The following is a 27,374-nucleotide window of genomic DNA, read 5'->3' as shown; positions in this document are numbered from 1 at the left end:
TATTTTAGTTCATGTTCTATTTATTTATTTGGTTTATATCTTACGTATTCATTAATTTAAATAATTTTACAGTTGCCCGTTTTTAAGTTTTCTAGTAGATAGTTATTTTGTGGAAACATTAAATACTTGAAATATCTCCTTTTCTGTTGTCTTTGTGTACATATTCACCTCAGATGGGTAGGTGAGCATGTTAGTGTACCCTTGGTAAGGGAGGAAGGGGCAGGTATTTACATGCTGAGCTCAGTGGGGCGGGGCTGAGGAATGCCCATATTTTACAGAGCACACTTAGCTAAATGCAAGCAGATCCCAGGAGAAAATTGGACTGGCTTCTGGGAAACTGAGGGCAGCCGGGAGCAGATAAACCTGACTCAGGAGAACGCCAGGGGTGGAGTAAGGCCTTGGGCACCCCAAGGAGCTGATTTTCAGCCTGGCCTAGCAACCCCAAGAGGATCCCAGGACATCCAGAATGTGACAGATCTGCTGAAACCTTTGGAAGAGGCCTTAGGTGCCGTGCTGTGCTGCAGACTGGTCACCATCCTTAGGTGGTTCAGCTCCATCTGCTCTGAGTAGACTCATATTGTCATGTGCTGGAGTAGTTGATTGGCTGACTATTGACCTGGAGGTTGGAAGGAGACTGTTAGCACCCTGCTGCCAGGTTGTCCCATCATTTGCGCTGTGTGACAGAGCAACACCATGGGGGAATTGTATGGTATGTTTGAACGTTAGATCACTGGGGTTGAAAGCGTTAACGTTTGATTTCCTTGGGCTAGTGACCCAAATCTTATTTATTTACATTTGCCTTTTGCCCTAACTTTTGTTTTCTTGATGATAGATGTGAGTCTGATATAATAAGATTAGATGCTTCTCAGAACATATAAGTACTTGGATGGGGCTCACATGCCTTGAGACCCACATTTCTGTGATGTGTTGAGTGTTCCTCAGTACTTAAGTAAAGACTAAAATCAAAGGAATACATACATAGCAGACACAGGCTGGTCCTTTTGTTGTTTCGTTTTAATTCGGTATTAGAAGTACAAGAGAGAGAAGAGGACACAATTATAAAATATGTTTAATGTGTTGTAAGACATAGATAAGGAAGCCTTATCCATTCACGGCCACTCTCAAGTGCCTGGCTATACATGGAAGCACTTGAGCATCATTGTCAAGTATTGAGGGCAGAGCTTTCTGGGGGTGGGGGTGGGGTTGCTGCACTGTAGAAAGGCAGGTCCGGACAGGACCTGCTGGGAGCTGGGGGAGGGGACCTGCTGGGAGCTGGGAGAGGGGGCGTTTTATCAGCTCTTTGTTTAGAATTGCCAGCACGTGATGTCAGCGAGAACCAGACAGGCATGTAGTTAGTCTCCTTCTTTTAAAATTCTCTACAAAGAATACACTTGCATCTAAGAGACTTCTCCACACCCTCTTCTTCTTGTCCCACACGTCCTCTAGGGGTCACCCTTGGTGTGCCCCTTTCTTGGTTGGTTCGAAGGACAGTGAGAAGCAAAAGAAACTGTTAGCCTTTCACTTCAATTTTTTTATACGTTTTCTCATCACATATCTTGGCACAAATAGTCTTTTTGGCCATTTCTATTTATTCTGTCATATTCAGTTCTCATAAGATAGCCAACCAGTACTGAGAGAAAGAAGGCAGATACTCCAATGCTGTGTCTTGTATTCATATAGAACTAGAAAATGAGAAGCCCTGGAACGTGTGTGTGTGTGTGTGTGTGTGTGTGTGTGTGTGTGTGTGTGTGTACAATGTAGAGTTTTGAATATTGAGTTGTTTTTTGAGCTTTAAATATATTGAAATGCAGCTAGGTGGTGATGGTGCACACCTTTAATCCCAGCACTCGGGAGGCAGAGGCAGGTGGACCTCTGTGAGTTAGAGGCCATCCTGACCTACAGAGTGAGTTCCAGAACAGCTAAGGCTACACAGGGAAACTCTTGTCTTGAAAAACAAGAACAAACAAACAAAATACTGATGTGTAGAGACATCTCATAGTGGAACTTTTCAACCATCCAGCAAAATATGTATATATGTAGATGATTTTTAAAAGTATATGATAGGAAAGCATGTTTACCTTGATTCCGTACAGGGTCTTTGAATGTGGTCCACCATGAATGAATACCACTTCATGTCCCGTATTTTGGGGGCCAGCCACACAGCCTTGTCAGGTCTTCTTAGCCCCACTTGAGTGTGGAAACTGAGGCCCGGGGAGAGAAACTCACTCAACATTCTCACACTGCTGGTTAGTGGGTAGCGGGAATGTGAACATGCTTTGCCTGCAGTGGAGGGCTCTTCCTTCCCAGAATGCCTCTGTTGCCTTTGTAGGGCACAGCACAGTTCCTAGTCTTTGTATTGAGCCTGACAATTGTAGTTACACTTAAACATGCTGCTTCTCAGACATGTTTCTCCCATGTGCGTGTGAGTGTGCAACACATAGACACACACACACACACACACACACACACACACACACACACACACACACACACGCTCTTGCGTGCGCTCCCGTTCTGAGCTGATGTAACCTGTCCCCATGATGGTCTAGGAGGGGGGTGGGCTTCTTCACATCACTCATGGGCTTGGGGTGTGTCCACCAGCAGTCACCAGTCTGCACTGGAATCTTTATAAAGCATTTTGCAAGGGGACAGCGTGTGAGCCAGCGCCTTTGTGTCCACTCGGAAGGTGGCCCTAGACAACCTCACCTTGCTCTGCAGGCAGTCTGTCATATTCAGTTCTCATAAGATAGCCTTCACACTGCTGATTTATGCTAAAAGTATCCTAATGTTTCTGACAGCTCATGTGTGACATGAATATAATCCATATTTCTTAAAGCAGCTAATCCAAGTGCCTTATGTCCCGATACTGCTGATAGGGCTATATCTCTTGGTATCTGCCATGGGGATTCTGATGGTAACATATTGTTTCTGGGTCACTAGCTTTGTCTAAAACAGTAGGTTGGGACAGAGTAGCAAAGGTTAATTAAGTTTGTCCATCATGTTGGGAACACATATAGATGACTCTGATGTGCCTTGCTTTAAAATCAAAGTCCCTGAACATGCGGTTGCTGGCAGTCTTTCTCCTCATTTTCAAAGTATCCGAAATGAAGTTTCTTAACTTGTGGCAGAGGCAAAGCAATGAAAAGAGCTGGGTTTGTTGAGTGGTGGTGGCAGCAGATAGATCTTTAAATAAGCAGGTATTGCCATTGATGATTAGCAAGGTGTCTTGGCTCAGTGGAAGAGATCAGGCGCTCCTGGGCGGCTCACATCCAGCCCTGCCTTCTTTCCTTGGTGCCTCTGAGCAGAACCAAGCTATTTGACTGCTAGCAGTGGCTCCATGTGTTCATGGTTGTTAAATTCTGAAGACCCAGTGAGGTATCAGGACAAGTCTTTTGTATCTTTCAACAAAGACTTTCTTGCGCCGAAGTTTTCTTACTCCTGTAGTCAGTATAACTAGTATTTTATCAGGATATTAACATTAAGGGAACCCTGCCAGCCCTCCGCCACAAGTCTAGAGGGTTGCTGTACAGTGCCATCAGACATTCAGTGTGTTAGCAGAGTAGAAAGGCCAATGTATAGATAATTTTTAGGTAGTTTTAAGGCTGTAAATTTATATAAGTTTGGCATGTCTTTTCTTCCAGCTGTTTTACTGGTGTTTGTACATGTTGGATTTTATGTAACTGGTGTGGGCATTTATTTTATGCCTGGCTATGTAAGTTTGGTTGAAAAGTTAGGATGGGACTTCTATTATTTATTTATTGAATGATTGATTGTACTTATGTCTGTGTGTGTGAGTGAGTGAGTGAATGAATGAGTGAATGAATGTGTGGTTTGTGCCCATGTGTGTCATGTGCACAAGTCTGTTGACCAGAGGATGCCGTTGGGTGTCCTGTTCAGTCACACCCTGCTGTATTCACTTGAGGTAAGGTCTCATTTAATCTGGAGGTAGGCTTTTGTACAAGTCCCACTTTCCCCATTTCCCTGCCAGGACTGGGGTTACTATAGTAAGTGTGTTGGTAACTACTCCTGGCAGGTTGTTTCTGTGGGTGCTGGGGATTTAAATGCAGCTCCTAGTGTTTGCACAGCACGAGAATCTCCCTAGTGAGCTATCTCAGTGCCAGAATTTCAGATTGTGAATCAGACTATACACGAGGTTCTCTCTGAGTCCACATGATTCTTTGTAGACTTCGCAAAGATGATAAAGACCCAAGCTAGTCCTACACTAGACATCATTCCGGACCACCAGCCCTCTCTCTTTAAAGAGCCCCCTCGAATATACCAAGATCTTTCAGGCTCCAGGAAAAGAGAACACTTTGAATTCTACCTGGCAGTTTCTCTCCAGGGACCTGTTTTTGAAGGTAATTGTTATATCTGGTTAACAACACTGGTGTCTTAGGTGCTCGAGTCTGAGAGCCACAGTAGGAAAATGAGCTTCCATGTGTATTTATGCACACGGACACTCACAGAAAGCTGCTCCACCGCAGAGCTCCTAGACCCATCGTGTGCACGCTCTGCTCACTCTGATTTTATGTTTGCTTTTTCATTGGTTTTGTTGATCGTGGAACTTCTGGACTCAAAGGGATTCTCCTGTTGCAGACCAGTTCTGTACGTTAGGAGACAGTCTTAAGAAAGGTCAGGGCACCAGAACAGAGAGTGACGACACTGAGCGGCGTGGCTGAAAATGTGCACTTGGGGGTTTTTTGTTCGTTTGTTTTAGATAAGCAATAGCCACAGATGAGTGGCTTTTATGGTGAAGACAAGCACAGTGAACCACTTAGAAGCAGATAAGATCCCGAAGTCCCATGGGTGTGTGTGTGTGTGTGTGTGTGTGTGTGTCTTCCTTTGGCTTAGGAGTCACTGGATTTGGAGACCCAGAGAGAGGCTTTCTGTCCTGGAACTCACTTTGTAGACCAGGCTGGCCTCGAACTCAGAAATCCGCCTGCCTCTGCCTCCCGAGTGCTAGGATTAAAGACGTGCGCCACCACGCCCGGCTGGTTCTGTGTTTGCACATGATGTGCTAGTGCATCCTATATCTTTCCCTTTTTGACTTTGCTGAGATGATTAAACCCCTTTTTACATTCATCCAGGAAGAGCCCTGTCTACAGGAGTTCCCTTGGTTTTACACGCACCTTTCTACTGCTGTTGCTTTGGAAGTTACAGTTGAAGACAGCTGAGATGTATTGGTTCTTAAATTACTGGCGTTCTGCCAATCGCCTTTCTTTCCCCTTCTCTCTTCTTCTTCTCCATCCTGCTCTCAGGAGAGGAACATCCAACCCATGTTTGGATAAAGATAAACAACTCGCACTTTCTTCAGCATCTTCAGTGTGGTCCTCCTGGTAGGCGCCCTCTCCACAGTGTCCTTCACAGGCTTGCCAGCCACCACGTGCTAATGATAATAGCAGATATAATTCATTGGAATCTTGGATTTTCAGGCTTTGCGTGGCTTATTTGTGTAATATAAAGGAACAACAATAAGGAAAAGCTCAAAAGAAACAAGTTAGCACTGTATAACAGTGTGTGTGTGTAGTAAGTAATGTCACCCATTAACATAACTGAACAAGTTCCCCATTTGCCACTGTGGTTGCCTTTCGCCCAGAGGTGAGGGAAGGGCCTTCAGGCTACTACATTAGTTTGGAACAGATTTCCCAACCTTGGCACAGTTGCTGTGTTGAGGTCTATTACTTGATTGTCAGGGGCACTGCCATGGGTCTTGTGGGACTATCTCTAAATGCCGGTAGCAAGCCTCTTTGCTCCCAGATGTGACAATTAAACATGTTTCCAGATATCAAATCTCCCCCCCCTGCCCCCCAGGGACAAGGCTGCCCCCAATTGAAAACTAGTAATTTAAGATCAAATACATTTCAAAGGCTCCATTATCCACCCATCTTGTCTAAGCCCAGAGTAGCAGGATTGTGTTACGTACCTATCATCTGTCTGTCTGTCTGTCGAAAGTTAGAAGTGAGCAGGAAGTGACTTGGAGTTATTCCCAGGCCTTCTCAGGTGAACATCAACTCGGTTTAAACTTTGTGCTTCAGAGGGCTCTGTATTCTTAGAAACACAAATCCTTCCTCCCGTGCATGCTTGTGAGCACAAGATTATTTGTGTCAGTCTTACATTTTGGGGGGTGGGGGGAGTTTAACCTCTAATGGCTGAGCCATCTCCTCAGCTCTTATGGGTTATTCTTTGAGTTGGATGTAGCTGGCATGGCTGATGACCTCAGTAAGTTCACAGTTTAATGACCTCAAATGGAGTTTGCTCTTTTGCATTCTTTTTTCCCCCTTTGGCTGGAAGTCTTCTGGGAGTTGTGGTCTCAAGGACGTTTTGGGGAAACAGTTGAATACAAATAAATCAATTTCAAGTGTGAAGTAATCACAGTTATTGATGCGTTCAGGGAAGAGAAAGGATTAAACAGGAGATGATAAACATACATGTGTGTTGAAACAGCGCTTGTTTTCAGTGAGCTGTGTGAGAGAATGCCATTTGTCTGCATAGCTTTTGGAGTAGCGTACATTCTGGGATGGCAGCAGTTGACCAATCCACTGGTCAGACTCAACCTTTTGAAAGTTTTTTTTTTTTTTTTTTTTTTTTTTTTTTTTTTTTTTACTACATGGGATCTTGTTCTTCTCTGGTATATGGATACATATTGGTAATTTTAGAGTATGAGTGAGTCATGGTGACATGTTAGAATTGCCCAGCAAGCTTTAGAAAGACCCAGGGTTTGGACTATCCCAGACCAATTGAACCAGATCTTCTGGGGACGGGGGCGGGGGGGGGGGGAGTCCAAGGCATCAGCTCCTTCCTTTATTCCAGTGAGAGTCAAGATTGAGAGCCAGTCCACATATTTATAAATAAAGTTTTGTTGGGACACAGTCATGCCCATTCATTTGTTGTTGCCTAAAGATACCCCCAGAAAGTCCTGAACTATTTACTACTGGACCATCTATAGTACCATGCTTGTTGACTCTTGCTGTGACATTATAGTGAATATTCATTAACTATTTTAATATTTGTACGGCAAAAGAAAAATGTGTGCAGAGCTTGCGGGCTCAAGTCCCAATACTTTGTACACAGGGAATATTGAAAACCACTTTGTTTGAAGAGCAGACTTGTAGATACCAGCAGACCTTAGGGAGATGTGACTAACTCAGAACTCAGAGCAAGGGGCCCACTTTTTACATGGGCATCTGTGCTTGAAGCTGGCCCCTCAGTTACTCCACTGCTCGCCTTTCAGACTGAGTAACTGGCTCCTGTGACGTCTCCAGCTTTAGTTTGAAGGGTGTTGGAGTTCTTCACTGCTGAAGCCCTTACAGAGTCAGGAAAACAGTCTCAGGCAGGCTGAAGATGTGGCTCAGTGGGTAAAGTGTTTGCCTTGCAAGCATAAGGATCAGAGTTCAGATGCACAGCGTCTCCATAAATGTGGGGTGGGCCTGAGAACCCACCTGCTGTCCTCAGGATCTGTGGAGCAAGCTGGCCAGTCGGAGTAGCTGAATTGGTGAACTCTGGGCTTAAGCGAGAGACACTGCCTCAGTATATAAGATGTGCTGAATTAGAAGTTTGGAGTTTGTGGCAGAGCAAAGCACCTTGTGGGGCACAGGAAGGAAAGACAGACAGACAGACAGACAGACAGACAGACAGACACTGGGAAGGTCAAAGACCAAGTATTCTCTAAAGTCTGCCCCTCTGTCAGCAGCCTGCTTCCTCCAGTTAGGCTGCATCTCCTAACATGTCTAGCATTTCTCAAGTTAGTACCATGGGGACCAGGCCTTGGACCCATGATCCTCTAGGGGACGTTTCGTATTCAAACTATAACAAAGGTGTCTTTTAATTTTTCGTAAACAGATGAAGACCTCAGAGAGCCGCCACCCAGTGAGCTCCCAGTACCGGATGCACTCATACTACGGGCCTCCCTCCTACCTGGGCCAGAGCATGTCCCAGATCTTTACCTTCGAGGAAGGCCCCTCCTACTCAGAAGCCAAAGCCAGTGGTAAGTTCTTTCTGTGGTGGGAGTCTGGGTTGGGATGGTACCCAGTGGGGAGCTGTGGTTTTCAGTGCTTGGCTCACACGAGCTTTGGGGGATTGTTTCCTTAATTCTTTGAGACTGTCCTACAACTCTTTCTAGACATTCCACCTTCTTATCTACCCAATCTTTCCCTCCCTCTTACCCCCTCCACCTCTGACTCTTAAACTCTTCTTGACCCTCGAGGAGAAGGGAAGTGACATGAATGTCACATTGAGCACTCTAAACTCTCTTAACTCTTTTCACGGTGACCCGTTGGGGCTCTCTGTAGTAACTACCATCTATTGCAAAAAGAAGCTTGCCTGATGAGGGGGGAGAGGTTTGCAGCCCAGCAGTAAGTCATTAGGAGTAGTTTTAGTACTGTTTTTATTTAATAGAATAAAGAGCAGTAGGTTGTCCTCTAGGGCCTATCTAGCCCTAGGTTCTTGACCTTGTTGACAGTGTCAGGTATGGTACTATTTTGTGGTCTGCATCTTAAATCCAATCAGAAATTGATTGGTTACTCCCTTAATACCTGTGCCACTATTGCACTAATTGGGACTCTCTTACTAGGCAGGTTATTAATGTAGTTCCCCATAGCTATAGGGAATCACTATATGTGGTTCCCTGTAGACCCCTATAGGGTCTATAGCCGGATGAAAGTGATTCATTTTCTCCTTGTATCCTGTGTAGAAAACAAATGAATGTCCTGTAAAGAATTCAACTTCGAATTGGTTTTTCTTTGTTTTATTCTTTTTATAGATTCATTCCGTTCTTTTAAAGTATCTTTTTGCTTGTTTAGTTTTAAGATTGTGTTTTAATTACCACATTTCTTCCTTCTCATCCCTCCCTGCAGGCCCTCCTGCATACTCTTTTTACCCCCCTCTCTTCTTTAAATTCATGGCTTCTTTCTCAGCATTGTTACATTTATGTATTTGCTCAGGGGGAAGGAGGGGAACTCCTTCATCATGGGAGTGGGGAGGGAGGCAGGCAAAGTAACAAATGGATAACTAACTGAAAAAGCCACAAGGAGGGCTGGAGAGATGGCTTAGCAGCTAGGAGTGCTGACTGCTCTTCCAGAGGTTGAGTTCAAATCCCCAGCAACCACATGGTGGCTTACCACCATCTGTAGTGGGATCCGATGCCCTCTTCTGGTGTGTCTGAAGAGAGCAACAGTGTATTCACATACATACAGTGAGTAAATAAATCTTAAAAAAAAAAAGAAAGAAAAAGCCACAAAGAATCATACTATAAACTATTACCTTAAAAAAGCCCTATGTAATTCAGTGTATAACAACACACATGTATTGTCAATAAGTTTTTCTCATCTGAGCCAGTGTCGTGCTCCCCAGGAGCCAAAACCACCTAACGAAAACCCCAATGTCAGATACGAAATTCGAAGTTGTTTTATTCTCAACGCCGTTCTTCTCCTTTCTGAATACTTGTGATAAGAGTAGACTTCTGTTCCTAAACATGCTATTTTTTTTCTTTTTGTTTTTAACTAAGAAAAATTCTTGTGCATGTTTTGCCGACAAGTATAGATATGCACCACCCGTGTGCGTTTTGTCTTTCACTGTTGCAGTAATTTATTTGCACCTCATATAATCGTGAGGCATCCGAAACTGTACGGTGGGGGGTGTTGTGTATGTCACGTCATTCTAAGTCACACTTAACTGCCTGAAGAGGAACCTCTCTCTATGAAGTGGTCATGCGCAGTCTCCCTTTCCTGAGCTCCTGGTAACCACTAGCTTGCTTTCTGCCTGCAGACGGTCCCGTGCAGATGCAGTAGGCGACACATGGTGGTTTGTGTCTGGTTCTTTCTCTTAACCTCTTGTTCCCATGGCTCATTCACACTTTAGCATGAATCAGGACTTTGTTCATGTTTATGGCCGAGTAGTATTCTGTGGCTTGAACGTATTGTATTTTGTTCATTCGTCTTTTGATGGACCTTTAGATTACTGCCATCCTTTGAATCTTGTGAATGGATAGTGCTGGCAAAATACTCAAGACAAAGCCTATTTGGTTACCTGTTCTGTGTTCTTCTGGACACATACCTAGAGGTATAGACTAGTCAGCTTTCGTTACTATAACAAAATGACTGAATCTAGTAGCCTCCAAAGAGTGAGAGTTTATTTTGACTCATGGTTCTTGAGACTCACAGTTTTGGAGTAGCCCATTGCTTTGGGTTTCTGGTGGTCGGGGCCACAGGGCAAAAGTACACAGTGGAGTAAAACTGCCGACCTCATCAGCCAGGTGACAGATGTCCTCATCAGCCAGGTGACAGGTGCAACAGGAGGAGGCTAGGGTCCCACTTCCTTCTTCAAGGGTATGTTTCAGTGACCCAAGTGCCTCCCACTGGGAGCTGAACCTAAGGTCTGGCACATACTAGGCTAGGAGTGTACTGAGATGTACCCCCCACCCCCACCCTTGTTATATCTGTCTTGCTAGGAGGTTTTGACAGGTGGCCAAGGCTGGCCTTGTGTAGTTTGAATATGCTTGGCCCAGAGTGGCACTATTACGTGGCCTTGTTGGAGTAGATGTGGCCTCGTTGGAGGAAGTGTATCATTGTGGTGGTGGGCTTGGTGACCCTCCCCCTAACCACGTGGAAGCCAGTCTCCTCCTGTGTTTGCCTTTGGAACAAGATATAGAACTCTCAGCTCCTTCAGCACCATGCCTGCCAGGATGCTGCCATGCTTCCTCCTTGAGGATAATGGATTGAACCTCTAACTCTGTAAGCCAGCCCTAATTAAATGTCGTCCCTTATAAGAGTTGCCTTGGTCATGGTGTCTCCTCACAGCAATGAAATCCTGATGAAGGCAGGCTTCGAACCCAACAGCAATGAAACCCCAATGAAGGCAGGCTTCGAACCCAGCGAGTAGTCCAGCCAGGCTTTGAACATGCCATCTTCTTGTCTCCTTAGATTACAGAGCTGTGGTGCAAGGCTCTGCAACCTTCTTCAGGTTCTGCCACATCAGAGGAGACCCGGCCTTTTAGTGTAGGTCCATCCTAACCATCCAGAGTAGAATTCCTAGGTCCTGTGGGAGTTTTCTATTTAATTTTGGGGGGCACATAAACCTGGACTCATAGCGACTACCCCATCTTACATTCCCACCAGTATATGAAGGCTCCCATTTCCTCGTATCCTAACCAACACTAACTTGTTCTCCAATTTTCTCAATTATGGCTCTCACAATTCATCTTTATTCTACTATAAAAGTATCGAGTCAAAGAAGATTAGAGACTTCAAGTCAATACAGTGAAGGTCCTCACCTACGTGTTGTTCGGAAATCAGTGGTTTGCCCGTGTGGAAGGCTGGTGTGCAGAGAGCATGGCCAGGTCATAGCAACGCATGGAGGGTGTTGGGAAGCGGCTGTGCGTGGGAACATTCAGGACGCGATAACCCACGTAGGAAGGGATGACACAGAGGTGCCCAGCAATGCCTCTGTCTAACTAGGTGTACGTGTGGCTATAGGTGGGAAGTAGTTAGTTTCGGGTAGTCTTAAAGGTTCGTATATCTAGAAATGAGCTCAACCTGGGCTGTAGGAGGATTTCTGGCCATTAGGTAAAACAAACAAACAAACAAACACACACGCAAACAAACAAACCCCCCCCCCCACAGTGTCCCTAGGAGCTTGAGAAAGCTTTTCCCTGTCTGTCAAAAGGAGTCATTTTCCTAGCCTGGCAGAAGGGACATGTGGCTACCTGTGGCTTCTATCAGCATATCAGAGCCCACTGGATGCCAGGCTCACAAAGTATCCTGTATCCATTTCAAAGCCAGGCTAGCCCTACTCACCTCCTCCCATACCCTAAACTCTCTTCAGCTCATACTTTATGACCCAGCCATTCTCTCTCTCTCCCCCTCCCCTCCCCACTTCTCCCATTTTCTTGCTAGGCTCTCTTCTATCTCTCTTCTATCTTCTGCTGTCTTGCTCACTCCATCCTCTCTTCTGTCTTCTGCTGTCTTGCTGTCTCCATCCTTCGCTTTCCCTCCCTTACCATGTCTAGCCTGCTCCTCTGTCTCTCTGCTCTCATATCTATAATAAAATCACGGAGTGGTCCTGTCTGCATTTTCTTTACTGTGCTCCCTCACGTACAGGTAGTGTCTGTGAAGAGGCACGTTTTCCACGTGTCGCTTTCTTAAGTAAAAGTTCCTAGATGGCAGATTAGCACCTGCAGTGAGGTTTAGGTCACCTGGGGAAGACAAACACACTTAGAAGGTTTTGGTCTGCTTCTCTGATGGTGTCCCAGGCTGTTGTGCATTCCCTGACACTGGGTGTCTGTCCTCCACACTGCCAGACTGCCGGCAGAATGGCTGTGCAGTCACCTGTGTCGTGCTTAGTGTTCTGTGGTGGAGTTGCCCTTTGTCTCTGGGTGGCCCAGGTGGGAGTGCAGAGGTTATGCCTCCCTTTGGAAGCACCATTGGATGTCTGTCATGGGTGCCTCGCAGAGGGACTGACCTATGGTAAGTGGCTGTGGAGTGGTTGAAGAGTCTGCTTAGTTAAAATGGGCCTGTGGATCGGCCACTCTATAACCTGGATTACAGTAGTCCGTTCCCGGGGTCTGGCCTCCTCCTGCTGTGGAGGGTGAGGTCACATGGATGTTGGGAGGTTTTGGCAATGTCCAGTGTGAAGAAGCTCAAGTCTGCTATAGATGGTGTGGGTGAGTGCTCTGAGAGGCTGCGTGGGATGCGGTGAGGTTCTGATGGGGTCCAGTGTCATTACCCCCCCACCCCACCCCCCGAGTGTTAGTGCTGCTGTTGCCAGCAGTTCTTGCTGTAGAGGAAAATGTTACCGCACCGTGTCAGTCTGTCTGAGTCCTACAGAAACTGGGCCCAAGACATTAATTAAGGACTGGTTTTGTCCAGTGCTCTCTGCCCTGAGCTGTGGGACCCAGACTGTAGGAGAAAACGCTGGCTCTTGTCTCTTCTTGACTTGAGAAAGTGGTGAATGGTACTCAGAAAGCAGAGGCAGGCAGATTTCTGATATTAGGGCCAGCCTGGTCTACAGAGTGTGTTCCAAGATAGCCAAGGGCTACATAGGGAAGCCCTGTCTCAGAAAACCAAAGTAGACAGGAAGGGAGAAGCAGAGAGGGAGAGAGGGAAGGAAAAGAGAGGGAGGGAAGAAGGAGGGAGGGAAGAGGAGGCAAGCAGGCAGGCAGTGTTTCATGCAGTGTTTAGAAAATGTCAGCCTTAATTTAAACTTGGAGCTCTCAGAAGAGGCTTGTTTGCCACATTTCAAAGAACAGCTCTTTTATGGTCAACTCTTGCTTTGAAGAGAGGTGACAGGAGCATTCCGTGGAGCAAGTGGGGAGAGCTAGTTTGGATTCTCAGCTCTGGCCCAGCAGCCAGTGCAGTGCTCATATGGTATCTTGGAAATCCGGTCCCATCGGCTGGGAAGTGGAAGTCAGTTTCATCAGCGGACCTGTTTTCCCATAGGGATCCATCAAGAGCTCTGAAAAACATGGGACAGTACTGTCCACCCTGACTTCCCTGTCACATTCCTGTTAGCTAAAGGCCACTACCCTGCCTTTACCCCTTTTCTGTATCTGCAGGTGCTGAGCAGTGGGCTGTGCAAACTGAAGTATTGCTTTCATATGGGAGGGCTTAGCTTTAGCCCAACAGGGGTCCTGGTGGAACTGAGGATATGCAGGGTCTGGATATGATGGATTGGGGATTTCAAAATTAGTTAGACATTGTCATGAGTGAGGAGGATAATGTCCATATTTTGAAGCACTTAAAATGGTAGACATTTTTAATTTGGGAATAAAATACATGGGCATTTCTCAGTGAGTAAAAACTAGGGCAAGAGGAAGAGGCCATAGGGGGGATTAGCAACTCCCAGAGACTATAGAGAACAGTATAGACTTGTTGGTGTGCTCTGGAGGACAGGCAGGGCTGTTGGGCTGTTTTCACTCCGGCCCTTTTTCTTTCTCCATGAAACGCAGACCATGCGAAGGCAATCTGGACAAGATTGAGAGCTGTTCGCCCCCAGCATATCTTCCTTGTAAAATGCGGATGTTTAACAAAGCCACCACCAGGCTGTCATCTGGTAATGGCCGGTGCTTCTCAGGGACCTGCCTCTCAGAGGTCAGACTCTGTCCTGTAAGGCGTGGGATCAGTCATCTTGACACAGCAGGCATTACCAGGGTGTTTTCTCGTGAAGGGGGTGCGGGTGGGCGTCCAGGACGCTTTTTGTTCTCCTGAATGAACAGGAAGCCCACTCTCAGATGATTTGAACTCGTGTCTCACCAAGTCAAGGTGCTCAGTGAGATGCTCAGGTCCCTGTAGGTAGGGTGTATGGATGCCAGCCAGGCTGCACATCTTGCCTTTGGGAAACTTAACTTTCTGTACTTAATTCTTTTCATGAGCCTGGCTTTTGATTAAGAATGCAGCTCTGTAGGAGACTCGGAGGAGGCTATACCGATATCCCCACTGCCAGAGTAGAGTTGCCAGGATTCTGTGACTCTCTCCAGGCTTTGCCCCTAGTGTTTAAAAGCAAGGACCAGTGGACCCGTGTCCACTCTTCACCATGGAAACCACTCTCACCATGGAAACACTTTTCTCTGGCCGTTCTCTGGTTTTCCTTCCCATCTCTTCTTGCTCTTGAGTTTCCCTTACAAACGCCTGTCACTTCTGCAATGTCTGCAGGACAGTGTTCTGTGCAACTTATTGGTGCAGCAGCTTACTGGTGTAACTTGGTTATTATTATTATTCCCACTGTGTGGCAGATGAGGGCACCAAGGCATAGACACAGAGACAGTGGCTGAGAGGCAGGGAAGAAAAGAGGTTCTGGTTTCCACATGGCAGGTGTGGGAGCTGGGGCATTGGAAAGGACATAGACTTTCGGAAGCCTTCCTTGTCCAGATGGCCTGACATGTCTGTGTTTGAAATATGTTCAGAGAGCTGGTGGCTGGGGTGGGAGAGAACCTAGGCGTGCCCACAGTAGTGTTTCTGTTGCTGTTGTGGTAGAATGTCAAACCACAGTCGCATAGCACAGGTCTCTTTCAGGGGGTGCCACGTCTAGAGGGTCCCCTCTGTCACCTCGCAGAACAAATCTTTAGTAACAGCCTGGAACCTGCCAGTAGGTCACGGGAGGGCATTTCTCTTGACACACACACTGTAAGGCCACTTAGTTTTGTGGTTCTGTTTGAATTTCCTTCTTATTTAACAGGAGAGGGTTGAGTACAGTTCACATTTGATGAGGGCAGGAATTGGAAGATTAGGTACCTAGTGACTATCATAGAAATAGTAAATAATTAGAAATAGAAACACCACAATCTACTTCTTAAGTGTCCTTTGATCCTAAGCTTAGAAGTAGCCAGTTTACTATTCTATATGATACTACTACTTATTATTTATTTTTAACTGAGCAAAAGTACTTCAGTATTATCCAGGTAAGAGTTATTTATTACCCTCATTTTTCATGTGCATGAATGCCTGTATGTGCATGCGAATTCATGGTGTATGTGGACAGCGAATGGTACTTTCACCATGCGGGTCCCCAAAATAGGACTCAGCAAATGTCTTCACGCACGGAGCCATCTCACTGGCCCTCCCAGATAATTTTTTCAAAAGATAACCATTTTCAGTGGCCTTTGGTGGCTCAAATGGAAATACCTGTCCTGCATCTTCAAGTCTCTCTTGGACGCTTTCCGTTTGGGGGACAGCACCCATCCAGTGTTTCCAAAGCCCTGAAGCTCCAGCCTTGGGCTCCCTGGAATGTGGCTGTAGCCGCTCAAGTTCGAGCAGCCAGATGTTCGCTTCCCCATTCGGGGCTGATTTGAAGCTGCGCGTTGTCCAGCCTAGAGAGGAGTCACTCAGGAGTTTATTCTCCCTGCCCGGCTCTTTGGAGGCACGGCCCAGGCCAAGTACAACTTGAATAACCTTCAGGAAAGCTGTGCTGTCCTTCTGTCGGCTGCTGTCTTTGAAAATTGCCTGCAGAGTTAGTGAGCAGGAACAGTTAAGATTTACAAACAATGATGAAGCTTGTCATGCATCTTTCACCATCCATCACCCGAGTGCCGTGCCTGGGCGGTGAAGTGTTCTTCATAAAAACCAGCTCACTGTGAAATACACCTCGCTGCAATGTTTACGGCTCCGAAGCTCGTCGGCGGCCCTTTATAGTAAATCCAGATTGCGATGTGACATTACAGTATATCACTGCCCGGCGCAGTGGGGTTTACACTGGCAATGAGCGCAGTGCACACCAGATGAGGTGTCCAAACTGAGTTATGTTGGAATTTGGCTGTTATATGGGGATAGCTTTTGTTTTTTCCGAACACTGAAAGTTAGCTTTAAATGTATTTATATTTATATATAGGCATATACTTCCCATCCTGCACATATACACAGGGTATACAATATGGGCCGAGGTCAGCTTCCAAATGTAAAAGAACAGTGACCGGATTTTATGTACCTTCCAAACCGTTGTTCACTGAACTTGGTGTATAGATGGAATCTTCGTAGGGGAACTAGGGCCGATTCACTGAAGAAATCAGTTTGATCTTTCTGTGTGTGGAATGATCACGTTTACTGTCTTCTCAAATGCAAACAAGGGTCTGTTGTCTCTGGGGACTGTTAATGTCCAGTGTAATGTCCCCTTTAGTATGAGGGCTGGAAGAAGATCCCATGGGCCGATTCCTAGTTGATGAACATTGTGCTTATTCATACCTGGAGATGTCTCTGAAGTCGTTCGTTTATATTACTTTTTTTTTTTTAAGTGGGTATCAAAATCCCAGTGCTGCTTCCGTTATCTTGAGAGATGATGCCTCCAAATAAGAGATTTATGTTGTTTTAGTGTAAACCTGTGAAATAAAATACAGACTGAATTTATCGAGTGATCAGGTTTATTTACATTCACCCTAAAGGCGTCAATATTAAAAATGAGCTTCGTAAAAAATAATAATCAGAGATAACAGCAGCCCCTGAAGTCCCCTGATCATCTGCTTAACACACATATATTTTTCAAATTCTCTGTTTTGCACAGGAGGATGGTAGAACTCTTGGTGGTCTCTATCTGCTTAGGTAAAGCCTGCTTGGAGTCTGGGTTGAACCTAACTCACCCTTTAAATGAAGAACTTAAGCCAAGCTCTCCTGGCCATACCTGCAGCTTTGGGGGGGGGTTGTAAAGACTATTTGTGAAGTCTTTGTGCAAGCCTGACTAACTAACTGTCCATCTTTCTGAAGAAGCCTCAGGTATACCCCGCTGCACATGATGCTGGTCTCTGGGAGCATAGACGAGCCCACAGCCTGCCCTCAGCTTCTGTGGAGGGAGAGCCTGGCCTTAAATAATGCAGTATCGTTTCTGGCTTAAGACCATTGGGCCTGCAGGTGGGACCACTTCCCATGGATTTAGCTGGGAAATGAACACCCAGTTTGTTTTCCATTTCAGACAGTAGCAAATGTTAACTGTAATCATTGTCTAAGTATTTTTGTTAGACTAAAGAGTATTTGTTGTCTGTAAAATTTAAACTTAACTTGGGACCCCGTGCAAATCTCCCTCTGGCTGCCAGTGGCTTCTGTACTCATTCTTGTCTGAATCACTCCAGGAGAGGCAAACTAAGATGACCTTTGAGGTTGAAACTGGTTTTATCCTTGTAAAGATAGGCTAGGAGGTGATGCTGATGCTGATGCTGATGCTGATGCTGCTTGGGTCAGTTTCCTTACTGGGCCAAAGCTGTTTCAGGATGGTAGTTTATCCTCAAACATCTTATCTGTATGGTTTCTGCTGCTGCTTAGGTAATTCACAGGCTGGACCAGGAAGGTCAAGGGAATCTTGTTTTATCCTTCATCTGTGATGGGTTAGACATGGGTGCAGTGACGAATGAAACCTCAGCCACTCTCATTAGGAGTTACAGCGGAAGCCTGTGCCTCTGCATCTGCTGGTTTGAACAGTGGCTCTGCTGTGGCAGTTCCTCAGCATCTCTTCTGTAATCCTCGGAAAAGTGGCTGCCTCACCTCAGTGATTAGAAAAGTAAATTCAGGTCTGCTGGTGGCGGTGGCAGTGCATGCCTTTAGTCCCAGTACTTGGGAGGCAGAGGCAGGTGGATCTCTGTTGGAGGCCAGCCTGGTCTACAGAGTGAGTTCTAGGACAGCCAGGGGCAGAAACCCTGTCTTGTGGAAAAGGGAGGGAGGGAGGGAGGGAGGGAGGAGAAAAGAAGGAAGGAAGGAAGGAAAGAAGGAAGGAAAGAAAGAAAGAAAGAAAAATAAATTCAGTGAGCACCTACTGTGTGCCTGTATGTAAATTTAGTAAGCACCTACCTGCATGCCTAGCGTGTGTTCTGGATAGAGGTTTCACAAGGGTCTTTGAATGCTAGTAGGTTCTTAGGACATTTCTCCCTTCCTGTGTGCACAGCAGCATTGTCTCTAGGGCTGGGACTAAACATAGCCTGTGCCTGTGGTCCTGCTTGTACTCTAGGCTTCGCCCTGGTCTCCGTGACCTCAGGACTAGGTTTCTTCTCTCGCTAGAGAAGCCTGGGTACCCGATACACTGGGAAGTGTGCCGATGTACTGCCAGGCATGCTTTGATTCTGTTACCTGTGTGGCTTCGAGGGAGCTGCGGCTTGATTTATTAGTTTGTTTATAAGAGCTTTACTGAGATATATTTCACATTCCATAAAGTTCGCCCCTTTTAAGCTATTCAATTCAGTGGTTTTTAATATATTGGCAAAGTTGTGCAACCACCGCCACTATCTAGTTCCAAAACATTCCCACCATTCCAGAAAGAGTTCCCACAGCCATTAGCAGCCACACTCCACTTCCCTCCCTGACCCAGCCCTGTCCATAATCATTTGCCTGGTGTGGACTTCTTTTCCTTTCATTGTTGGGGAAGAAGCTGAAGGCTGCTTGGTGTGTTTGGCGAATGAACTATCCCTAAGCTAAATCCCTGGCCTGGACATTTTATATGAATGGAACATGATAATATTTGGTCTTAGCTTCTGACTTACTTAAGCATGTTTTCAGAGCTCATCTGTAATGTAGCATTTATTGAAGCTTCGTCTGGTTTTATGAGCAAGTAACAACCCAGTCTACAAAAGAATTTTATTAAGTCCCAGATTGCAAACTATTGGAGGACCCAGCAAAACAATTAAGCCAGAATTTTCTGATCACAGATGTGTTTTATCTCAAGTAAGTTCCCAGAACATCTGGGTGTGCGCAGTGAGCAGAGTCGGCTACATAAAATGGGCATGTGGTGTGTATGGGCCATAGGTGATCCAGGTTATATTGTCGGCTGCTCAGGATGCCATAACTAAATACCACAGATGGACGACTTTGGGCCCAGAGTGGTTTCCTCTCTGGAAGCCAGAAGTCCAAGATAACTTGAAGTTCAAGTTGGTTTCTGGTTTGGTCTCTGTCCTTGGGGTGCCGTTGTGTTCTCAGAGAGTCCTCCCCAAAATCTGTGTGTGTGTGTGTGTGTGTGTGTGTGTGAGAGAGAGAGAGAGAGAGAGAGAGAGACAGAGACAGAGAGAGAGAGAGAGACAGACAGACAGAGCTAGTTCTGGTTTGATTTCTTAAGGGACCAGACACTGCCCATGTCCCTAAGTCCTTCTCTGGGCTCAGTTCCATTGGGGGCTAGGACTTAAGGAGCCTTGGAGGAGGAAGGGAGCAGTCGGCTCACAGCACTGTTGGAGGCTCGCGTGTCTCCATGTCTTCTCTTCCTGATAAGCTTCTTGGGAAGCAGACACTTAAGATGTCACGTGTCCACGGGTAAGTCTGTGCCCTGCACTTACTGCCTCCTGTGTGTGTTGTGCTCTCATGCTGGCATGCCCAGCCAGTGTCAGGCCCCTGCCTGGGGCCAGGTCCCCAGCGTCAAGGGGATTTCTCGGGACCTGGGACTTTAACAGTTACACTTCAGTCCAAGGGACATTACTTTTCTAGGTTGTCCCCTCATTTTTGAGTTCCCATTTTTCTTTCTTTTTTTTTAATTTTTTTTTAAAATTTTTAATATTTTTATTACGTATTTTCCTCAATTACATTTCCAATGCTATCCCAAAAGTCCCCCATAGCGCCCCCCACTTCCCTACCCACCCATTCCCATTCTTTTGGCCCTGGCATTCCCCTATATTGGGGCATATAAAGTTTGCAAGTCCAATGGGCCTCTCTTTCCATTGATGGCCGACTGGGTCATCTTTCGATACATATGCAGCTAGAGACAAGAGCTCCGGGGTTCTGGTTAGTACATCATGTTGTTCCAACAATAGGGTTGCAGATCCCTTTAGCTCCTTGGGTACTTTCTCTAGCTTCTCCATTGGGAGCCCTGTGATACATCCAATAGCTGACTGTGAACATCCACTCCTGTGTTTGCTAGGCCCCGGCATCGTCTCACAAGAGACAGCTATATTTGGGTCCTTTCAGCAAAATCTTGCTAGTGTATGCAATGGTGTCAGCGTTTAGATAATTTAGATTCTTTTTAAAAAATACCTGAATCAGAAAAGAAATTCTGGTCCTCTGCTCTGGACAGCTTGCCTGTGGTCTACAGCTGCAGGTACCGAGTTTGTTCATTTTCCTGGCAAGTGTGTTAGGAATTCAGGCATCTCTTCGCCAGAATGTGAATGCGAAAGTGCCGTGCTTCTAGGAGTTGTGAGCCAGGATGGAGGCTTCACAGTATGCTCATGGCTGCTGTTCACGAACTACACTTGTCTACAGTTTCAGAGCAGACAAACATGGGTGATCTCTTCTGCTCTGCAGCATAGCTTGTTTTGTCTAATCCTAACACCAATCTGGAGTTGTAAGAGATATTTTATTTTTTTCTGACACCAGAGGAATGTACTACAATGTAATATATTGCTGTCAGGAGTTAACTGTCTGGAGTCACCTAGACATTTCACACGACATTTCACACTCCAGCTGTGAGTCGAGTGTTCAGGCTGTCCTGGACACATTTCTATCTGGTTGACCACAAATTTGGGGCTCTTGTATGGTCGTGCTAGGCAGCATTTTTCCAAACAAACTGCTCCTGTCTGGTATTGCTTTTCTAGGAGGGATTCTACCCGGGAGTGTTGAATCAAAGAACTGCTACTGGTGTTGTTGGGAACATTTCATTGCCAGGCCTCTAAGTTCCAAACTTGCAATAGGGGCTTGCACTTTCAGATAATGGGTCACTACCCTGAGGGTGAGAGGGCACCAAGAGCCACCTCATCAGAATGGAAAAGACTGCTGCCACAGTTAGCTCTCTGGCTATTCCAAGGATGTCAGCAGGTCTGTGTCAGAAACGGGGTGCTCATATCTTTCTGTAAACTCTAGGCAGGAAGAATAACAATTATTGACTGTCTTAGAGGTGATCTCTCTGCTGAGAAGAAAACAAGTAGCAACTGGGTGTGGAGCCTGCTGAGGACCAGATGGCTCTAAAAGACTCAAGTCACCTCTTCAACCGCTTCATCCCACTGTAGCAGAATTAAGAGGAGATTAGGTTACTTGTTAATCCAGTCAAGAACGGAGTAGGGCTCTCATCATGAGAGAGGGTTAGCTGCCTCTGGAGTGGGTGTCAGACAAAAGAAGGAATCCTTCTGCATTCTCTGATAGTCTGGTGCAATTGCTCCTCTGTGTCTGCCATGGGATGGCATAGCATGAGAGGCCCTTGTTAGATGTCTGCACTGTGACCTTCATCTTCTCAGTCTCCAGAACTGTGAGCCAGATAAAGTGTGTGTGTATGTGTGTGTGTGTGTATGTGTATATGATGTGATTATGTGGTATATGCGTGTGTATGATGTCTAGATAAAGTGTGTGTGCACGTGTGCGCACGGGTGCATGTGTGAGTGTGTGTGTGAGTATGTGTGTGTGTGTGTGTGTATGATGTGATTACATGGTATATGTGTGTGTGTGATGTGATTGTGTGGGGTGCACGTGTATGTGAATGTGTGTGCTTGTATGAGTATATTTGTGTGTGTGTGTTTGTGTGTGTTCATGAGTGTGAATGCATTTGTGTGTGTGAGTATGATGTGATTGTGTGTGGTGTGTGTGAGTATGATGTAATTGTGTGGGGTGTATGTGTGTATGTGATTATGTGGGGTGCACGTGTATGTGAATGTGTGTGCATGTATGAGTATATTTGTGTGTGTTTATAATGTGATTGTGTGGATGGGTATGTATATACATGTGTGTGCATGTGTGAGTGTGTGTGTATGATGTGACTGTCTGGTGTGTGTGTGTGCAATTTAGTCTCCGGTAATTTGTTACGGCAGCCAAAAACAGTATGGTGAACTCTGGCTGCTCATCTGACTTTTCTCTCAGCTACTCCTTTCAGCCAGAGACTCCAGTACGGAACCCCCTGCCTTCAGCTTCTCCTTGGCCTGCTACACCTAGGACAGTAGCTGCCCAGCCACACAGGGCTCTGAGCTTTTAATTAACGTTTCTCTGTCACAATAGCCACCTTTCAACTGCTCAGTAGCCACACTTTCCTTGAGACGATGCTGAGGAGAGGTAGACTTTTTCTGTCATCACGAGGGTCCCACTAAATAGCACTTGGGAACTTTTATACTGACAGAAAGAATAACTCGAGAGTTTAAAGCAGAGACAGAGGCGTGAACACAAGTACCATACGTTAAACAAATACCATTTAAAAGTCTAACTTTTGTGGGCACAGCAGTCCTTATTCAAATACCCCCTTCGGGCTGAGCAGGTGTTACTGACAGACGCCTTGAGTGGGTGCTGACAGACCCCGACTGATCCTCTGTCCGCACCTGTGATGCACACCGTTTTCTTCTTTAAATAGATGGAAGGTGCCTAATGTAAAATGTGGTTGATCTCAGTCCAAGAATGAGTGCTTGCCCGAGGTGCAGAACTTGCCTTGTAGCCTTGGGGCAGCACATTAGCCTTGGGGACTTGGCAAGCATTGCTGCCATTAAAGCCAAGGTTGGGAAAGGGGCGGGGCATTCATCACTATCTGATACATGATTGACGCGTGTTCTCCTGTTCGAGGGTTGCTGATCTGACCGCCGGGTTGTTTGTGTCTTGATGCAAAGAAGGATTTTTTACATTTCATCTCTTGCCTGTGCTTCTGATCCCACGTCTGAGAGTTGCACAATCCAGTCGTGGCAGGAAACTTTCTCTGTGTTTTCTGAGTTTTCTTTTAGTCTTGGCACAACAGGTATTTGATCCACTTTGAGTTAATGTTGCTTTTCAGTATCTAGGTAACCGTCTACCTCCTTTCTCTACTGGGTGGATACCCACTGTTCCCGGCATGGTTGTGGACTGGGTTGTCCTTCCCCTCAGTAAACAGCCTCTAAACCAGAGATGAAGGCAGCCTGGGTTAGACCAAGATCAGTGCCTGGTCCTCTTCCAGTGACAGGAAGCACTCCTGCTGAGTAACTTGGTTGTCTATTCCTTTGTCTGCTGGTCCCTGCCAGCTACCCCAGCTGTCTTCTTCCTCTTACTGCTTACAGTTGTGAGGTAAAGGAGTCAGATGAGAGGAAGGAATCTTTCCCATCAGGATATATAGCAGACTAGTAACTTACTGGTTTTGAAATTTTCCAGTTGAAAGTGTATTTTTCTGTTTGAAAGTGACAGATAGTGATTTGTTTAAACCCCCATTTTAAGAGTCCCCTGGAGCATCTTATGTACGAGGTAGGGTATGAGAGCTCTAGTAACAGAGCCTGCTTTCTTCCCTGCCCCCAAGGAATGCCACTGAGGAAATAGAGCAGATAAGCAAAGAGAAGGGGCGGTGTTAAAGCCTGTCTGGCTGCATGCAGCCTGACATCATTGCCATCAATCACCCTGTAATGTTTACAGAAGCAAAAAGTCAATGCGTAGTTGTTTTAATTTGCCACACTCTGGGGCTGAGAGAGTGATCGCCGGAGGGGACAGTTAAGTGGCCTCTGCTCCTTGTCAGCCTCGTGTCTGATTCCACGCTAAGTATTTTCTGATGAGCAATAGATTAGGTTAAATACTGCTCTAATTGCGCCTTCCGCATACCGCTGTCGCCACACCTTGTACAACATTTCTATCAGCACTTGCCCGAGGCTGTGAGGGTTTATGCTGCAGAGAGTACTGAGTGCACATCTTCATGGATCAATGTCCAGTTTGGAAAAGCAGTTGCCACAGCATGAACGGGTCCATAATAAACGGCACCCTCTCCAGACCTATTGGAGTAAACCAGGACTGCTCTATCCAATCAAGTGAGTTTTTGAGTGTAAGCCACTTGTCTTGTTTATCAAACTAAAAGCTTGTCTCCAGTGAATGGAGGCAAATGTTTTGTTTTGGTTTGGTTTGGTTTTTAAATCCTGTTAACAGTGTGTTGTTGTTGTTAAGCCAGAGAGGGAATTCTGTATAGCGAACGGCAGAAGTTGTTCCCCTGAAGTTATACAAAAGTAATTTTCAAGGCTAGAGACACAGTCCTAATCACACTATGCCCAGATGTCAGCCTGTCTGAAATCCACTACTTAACCGTGTGACTGCCCACTGCACTGGGCTTTAACAATACAACTTTGTACTTCTGAGTACCACTGTATTGGAAGCAAAGAAACCCAGTTTTAGAAAAGTGTTTCTGTTTGGATTGCTTGGCTGCAGTCGTGGTCTTAGGAATGGTGGATGCTGCCTGGTGTGTCGTTAGAGGACTCTGGGAATAACTGCGCTCCTTTTACAGATTTGACTGACCAGACATCTTATCCTTAATGGCAAGACAGGTGGATATGGTAGCTCTGGTATAAAGTAGCCAGTTCACATTTAATGCTCTGTAAGCGCTCACTCGTGGCTTTCTTTTCCTTTGGGCCTCTCTCTTTTCGTGAGCTGGACTGTTGTCTTCCACTAACACTTTCCCCAAGGCTTGCTCTGCTAGATTAGTGTCTCTCCTATAATCCCTGTTAATATCTACAAGAAGGAGCAGTATGCTGGCCTAAAGATAGACTTAGAAATCAAATTGGAAAACAATAGAGAACCCCCAAACTCACTCCCATCCTTGCCTGCATAGACAGACAGACAGACAGACAGACACACTCATGAATTTTGGCGAGAGCACTGAGAACCTGCAAAGGACAATGTTGAGGAAGTAGCTCTGGGGAAACCTCACACTACATAAAAGTGGGTTTGGACCTTCACCTGATGCCATACAGAAGCTAAGCCAGGATGGATCCCAATGTGTATGGCACAGTTACAGAACTCTTAGAAGAAAATGTAGGGCTGGAGTTTCATGATGTAGAATTTGACCCTGACTTTTTGTGTCTAACACAAAGGTATATTGGCATACGATTTAATTTTATGAAAAAATTAAATTTGCACATCAAAAGATACTGTCAAATGGCAGCCCTGACAAGTGGAGAAATATTTGCAGACTTTACCCAGAACTAACTGCTAACACTCCACAGCAAGACAAGCAGGTTTAGAAATGGGCAAAGGACTCAAATAGGTATTTCCCCAAGGTAGACAGACCAATGGCTGGTGGACACGTGAAAAGACACTCTTGTATCACTAATAGGAAAATAGAAATGAACTAACTCCCTACCCAGCAATCCCAGTGAAAGGTCAGCCTGCTTTCTTATATATCTCAAGACTTATCTGCCCAGGTGTTACTGCACACGGTGATACACACACACACACACACACACACACACACACACACACACACAGTCCTACAGATTTGCCTACAGGGCAATCTTGACATTTTCTCAATTAAGATTACTTCTTTCAGAGCCTGGCATGGTGGCGCACACCTTTAATCCCAGCACTCAGGAGGCAGAGGCAGACAGATTTCTGAGTTCGAGGCCAGCCTGGTCTACAAAGTGAGTTTCAGGACAGCCAAGGCTATACAGAGAAACCCTGTCTCGAAAAACCACCAAAAAAAAACCCACTTCTTTCCAGACGTGTCTAGGTTTGTATCACGTTGACAAAACGAACAAACAAACAAATGAACAAACAACAAGCAGTGCCTGCCCTAAGGGGATTGAAAGCAGCAAGTTAAAGAGACAGCTGCAAACTCATGCACAGAGCAGCGTTATTCACAAAATTCAAAGTGGCTGGAGAGATGCCACGTCAGTTAAGATGTTCTTCTAGAGACCCACGTTTAATTCCTAACACTCATACAGGGACTCACAGATCTGTAATTTTAATCCCAGGGGTCCTGATACCCTCTTCTGCCCTCCTTGGGGACTACATGTATGTGGTATACGACATCCATGCAGGCAAAGTACCCGTATACATAAAATGAATGTGTTTTTTTTTTTCTTTTAAGTTGAAGCAGGAAATAACCCAAAGGTCAGTCCACAAAAATAAATAAATAAATACAATGAGTTGCACATGAATAGTGACCGTTATTCAACCTTAAAGGAAGGACATGCTGACACACCAGACAGCGTGGAAGAACCTCAAGGCATTATGGAAGTGAAAAGGCTAATCCCCAAAGACAAATACCGCTACATTCCAGTTAGGCATGCTCCTTAGTCAGAGACCATAGACACTGAAAGGAAAATGGCTGCCAGGGACTGAGTGGAGAGTTTGTTACTTGGTGACACTGCCACTTCAGGATGGAAAGGTGAAAGGGTCTAGGAACTGGAAGGTGGCGGCGGCGGTGGCATGGTGAAAAAGACACGGACACCACATCTTTTAAAACAGTGAAGAGAATAAACTTTATCTGCATTTTGTCACAATTGGGGAAGCAGAGGAGTAGTACTGGGCCGTGGTGACACACATCTTTCATTCCAGCACTTGGGAGGCAGAGGCAGGTAGGTCTTTGAGTTCAAGACCAGCCTGGTCTACAGAGAAAGTTCCAGGATAGCCAGGGTTACACAGAGAAACCATGTCTTGAAGAAATAAATAAATAAGTAAAGAGGAAGAAAGAGAGAAAAGAAAATTGTGGAAAATGTGGACATTGGAATTGTTGTGTGATAAAACTTTTCCTGAAAAGATGCTACACACACACACACACACACACACCAGATAAAGAACCCACAATAGACCAAAGTACAAATATTGCCAGCGTCCAGTTTGGTGAGTCAGTGAGTTAGTTAATTGAGGTTACTTAGAAGAATATGGGTGAAGGGTTACTTACAGGAGCAGACAGGACTCAAAGACAGCTGTCTCACCAAAGCCCCCAACCAGCACCCATGACAGCTCACAAAACTGGGAACCTGGAGCTCATTGCGCAGCCTGCAGGCAGCTCAACAAGTTGGATGGAGAGTGTCCTTTCCATCTGTCTCAGTTGGCCTGGGCCCCTACTACACAGCTAGGCTAGTCCCTGCTCCTAGGTATCTGCTCTGTGCTCAGTCTTTTCAGTGTGACTTGCATGTGAGACTTCTTTTGCAGCGCAGCTTCAGTTCATCTGAGAGAGAGAGGCTCTCAGCTATTATTGCTTATTATGACAGGAAGGGGCCATGTTTGATTTGGTCAGTTTCAGGGACTTCCTGAAACTGTTGGGTTGTCTACCTTTCTGCTTAAGTTAGAGCTTCCCTGAAA

General features: G+C 45.8%; 1 protein-coding gene across 1 annotated transcript in view; it reads left to right on the top strand.

Annotated features, from left to right (window-relative positions):
- The window catches only part of Dmrt1 (doublesex and mab-3 related transcription factor 1), a 99,928-nt gene that overhangs the window by 45,590 nt on the left and 26,964 nt on the right, over positions 1-27,374 (top strand). Inside the window, exon 4 of the mRNA XM_021152024.3 lies at positions 7,840-7,984. Within this exon, the coding sequence (XP_021007683.1) occupies positions 7,840-7,984 (145 nt within the window). The remainder of the gene's footprint in view (positions 1-7,839; positions 7,985-27,374) is intronic.

This window comes from Mus caroli, unplaced genomic scaffold (genome assembly GCF_978045245.1).
Source record: "Mus caroli unplaced genomic scaffold, Mus_caroli_1 scaffold_20, whole genome shotgun sequence".
Lineage (NCBI taxonomy): Eukaryota > Metazoa > Chordata > Mammalia > Rodentia > Muridae > Mus > Mus caroli.
The sequence above is the reverse complement of the archived record's forward strand: the minus strand, read 5'-3'. Positions and strand labels throughout refer to the sequence as shown.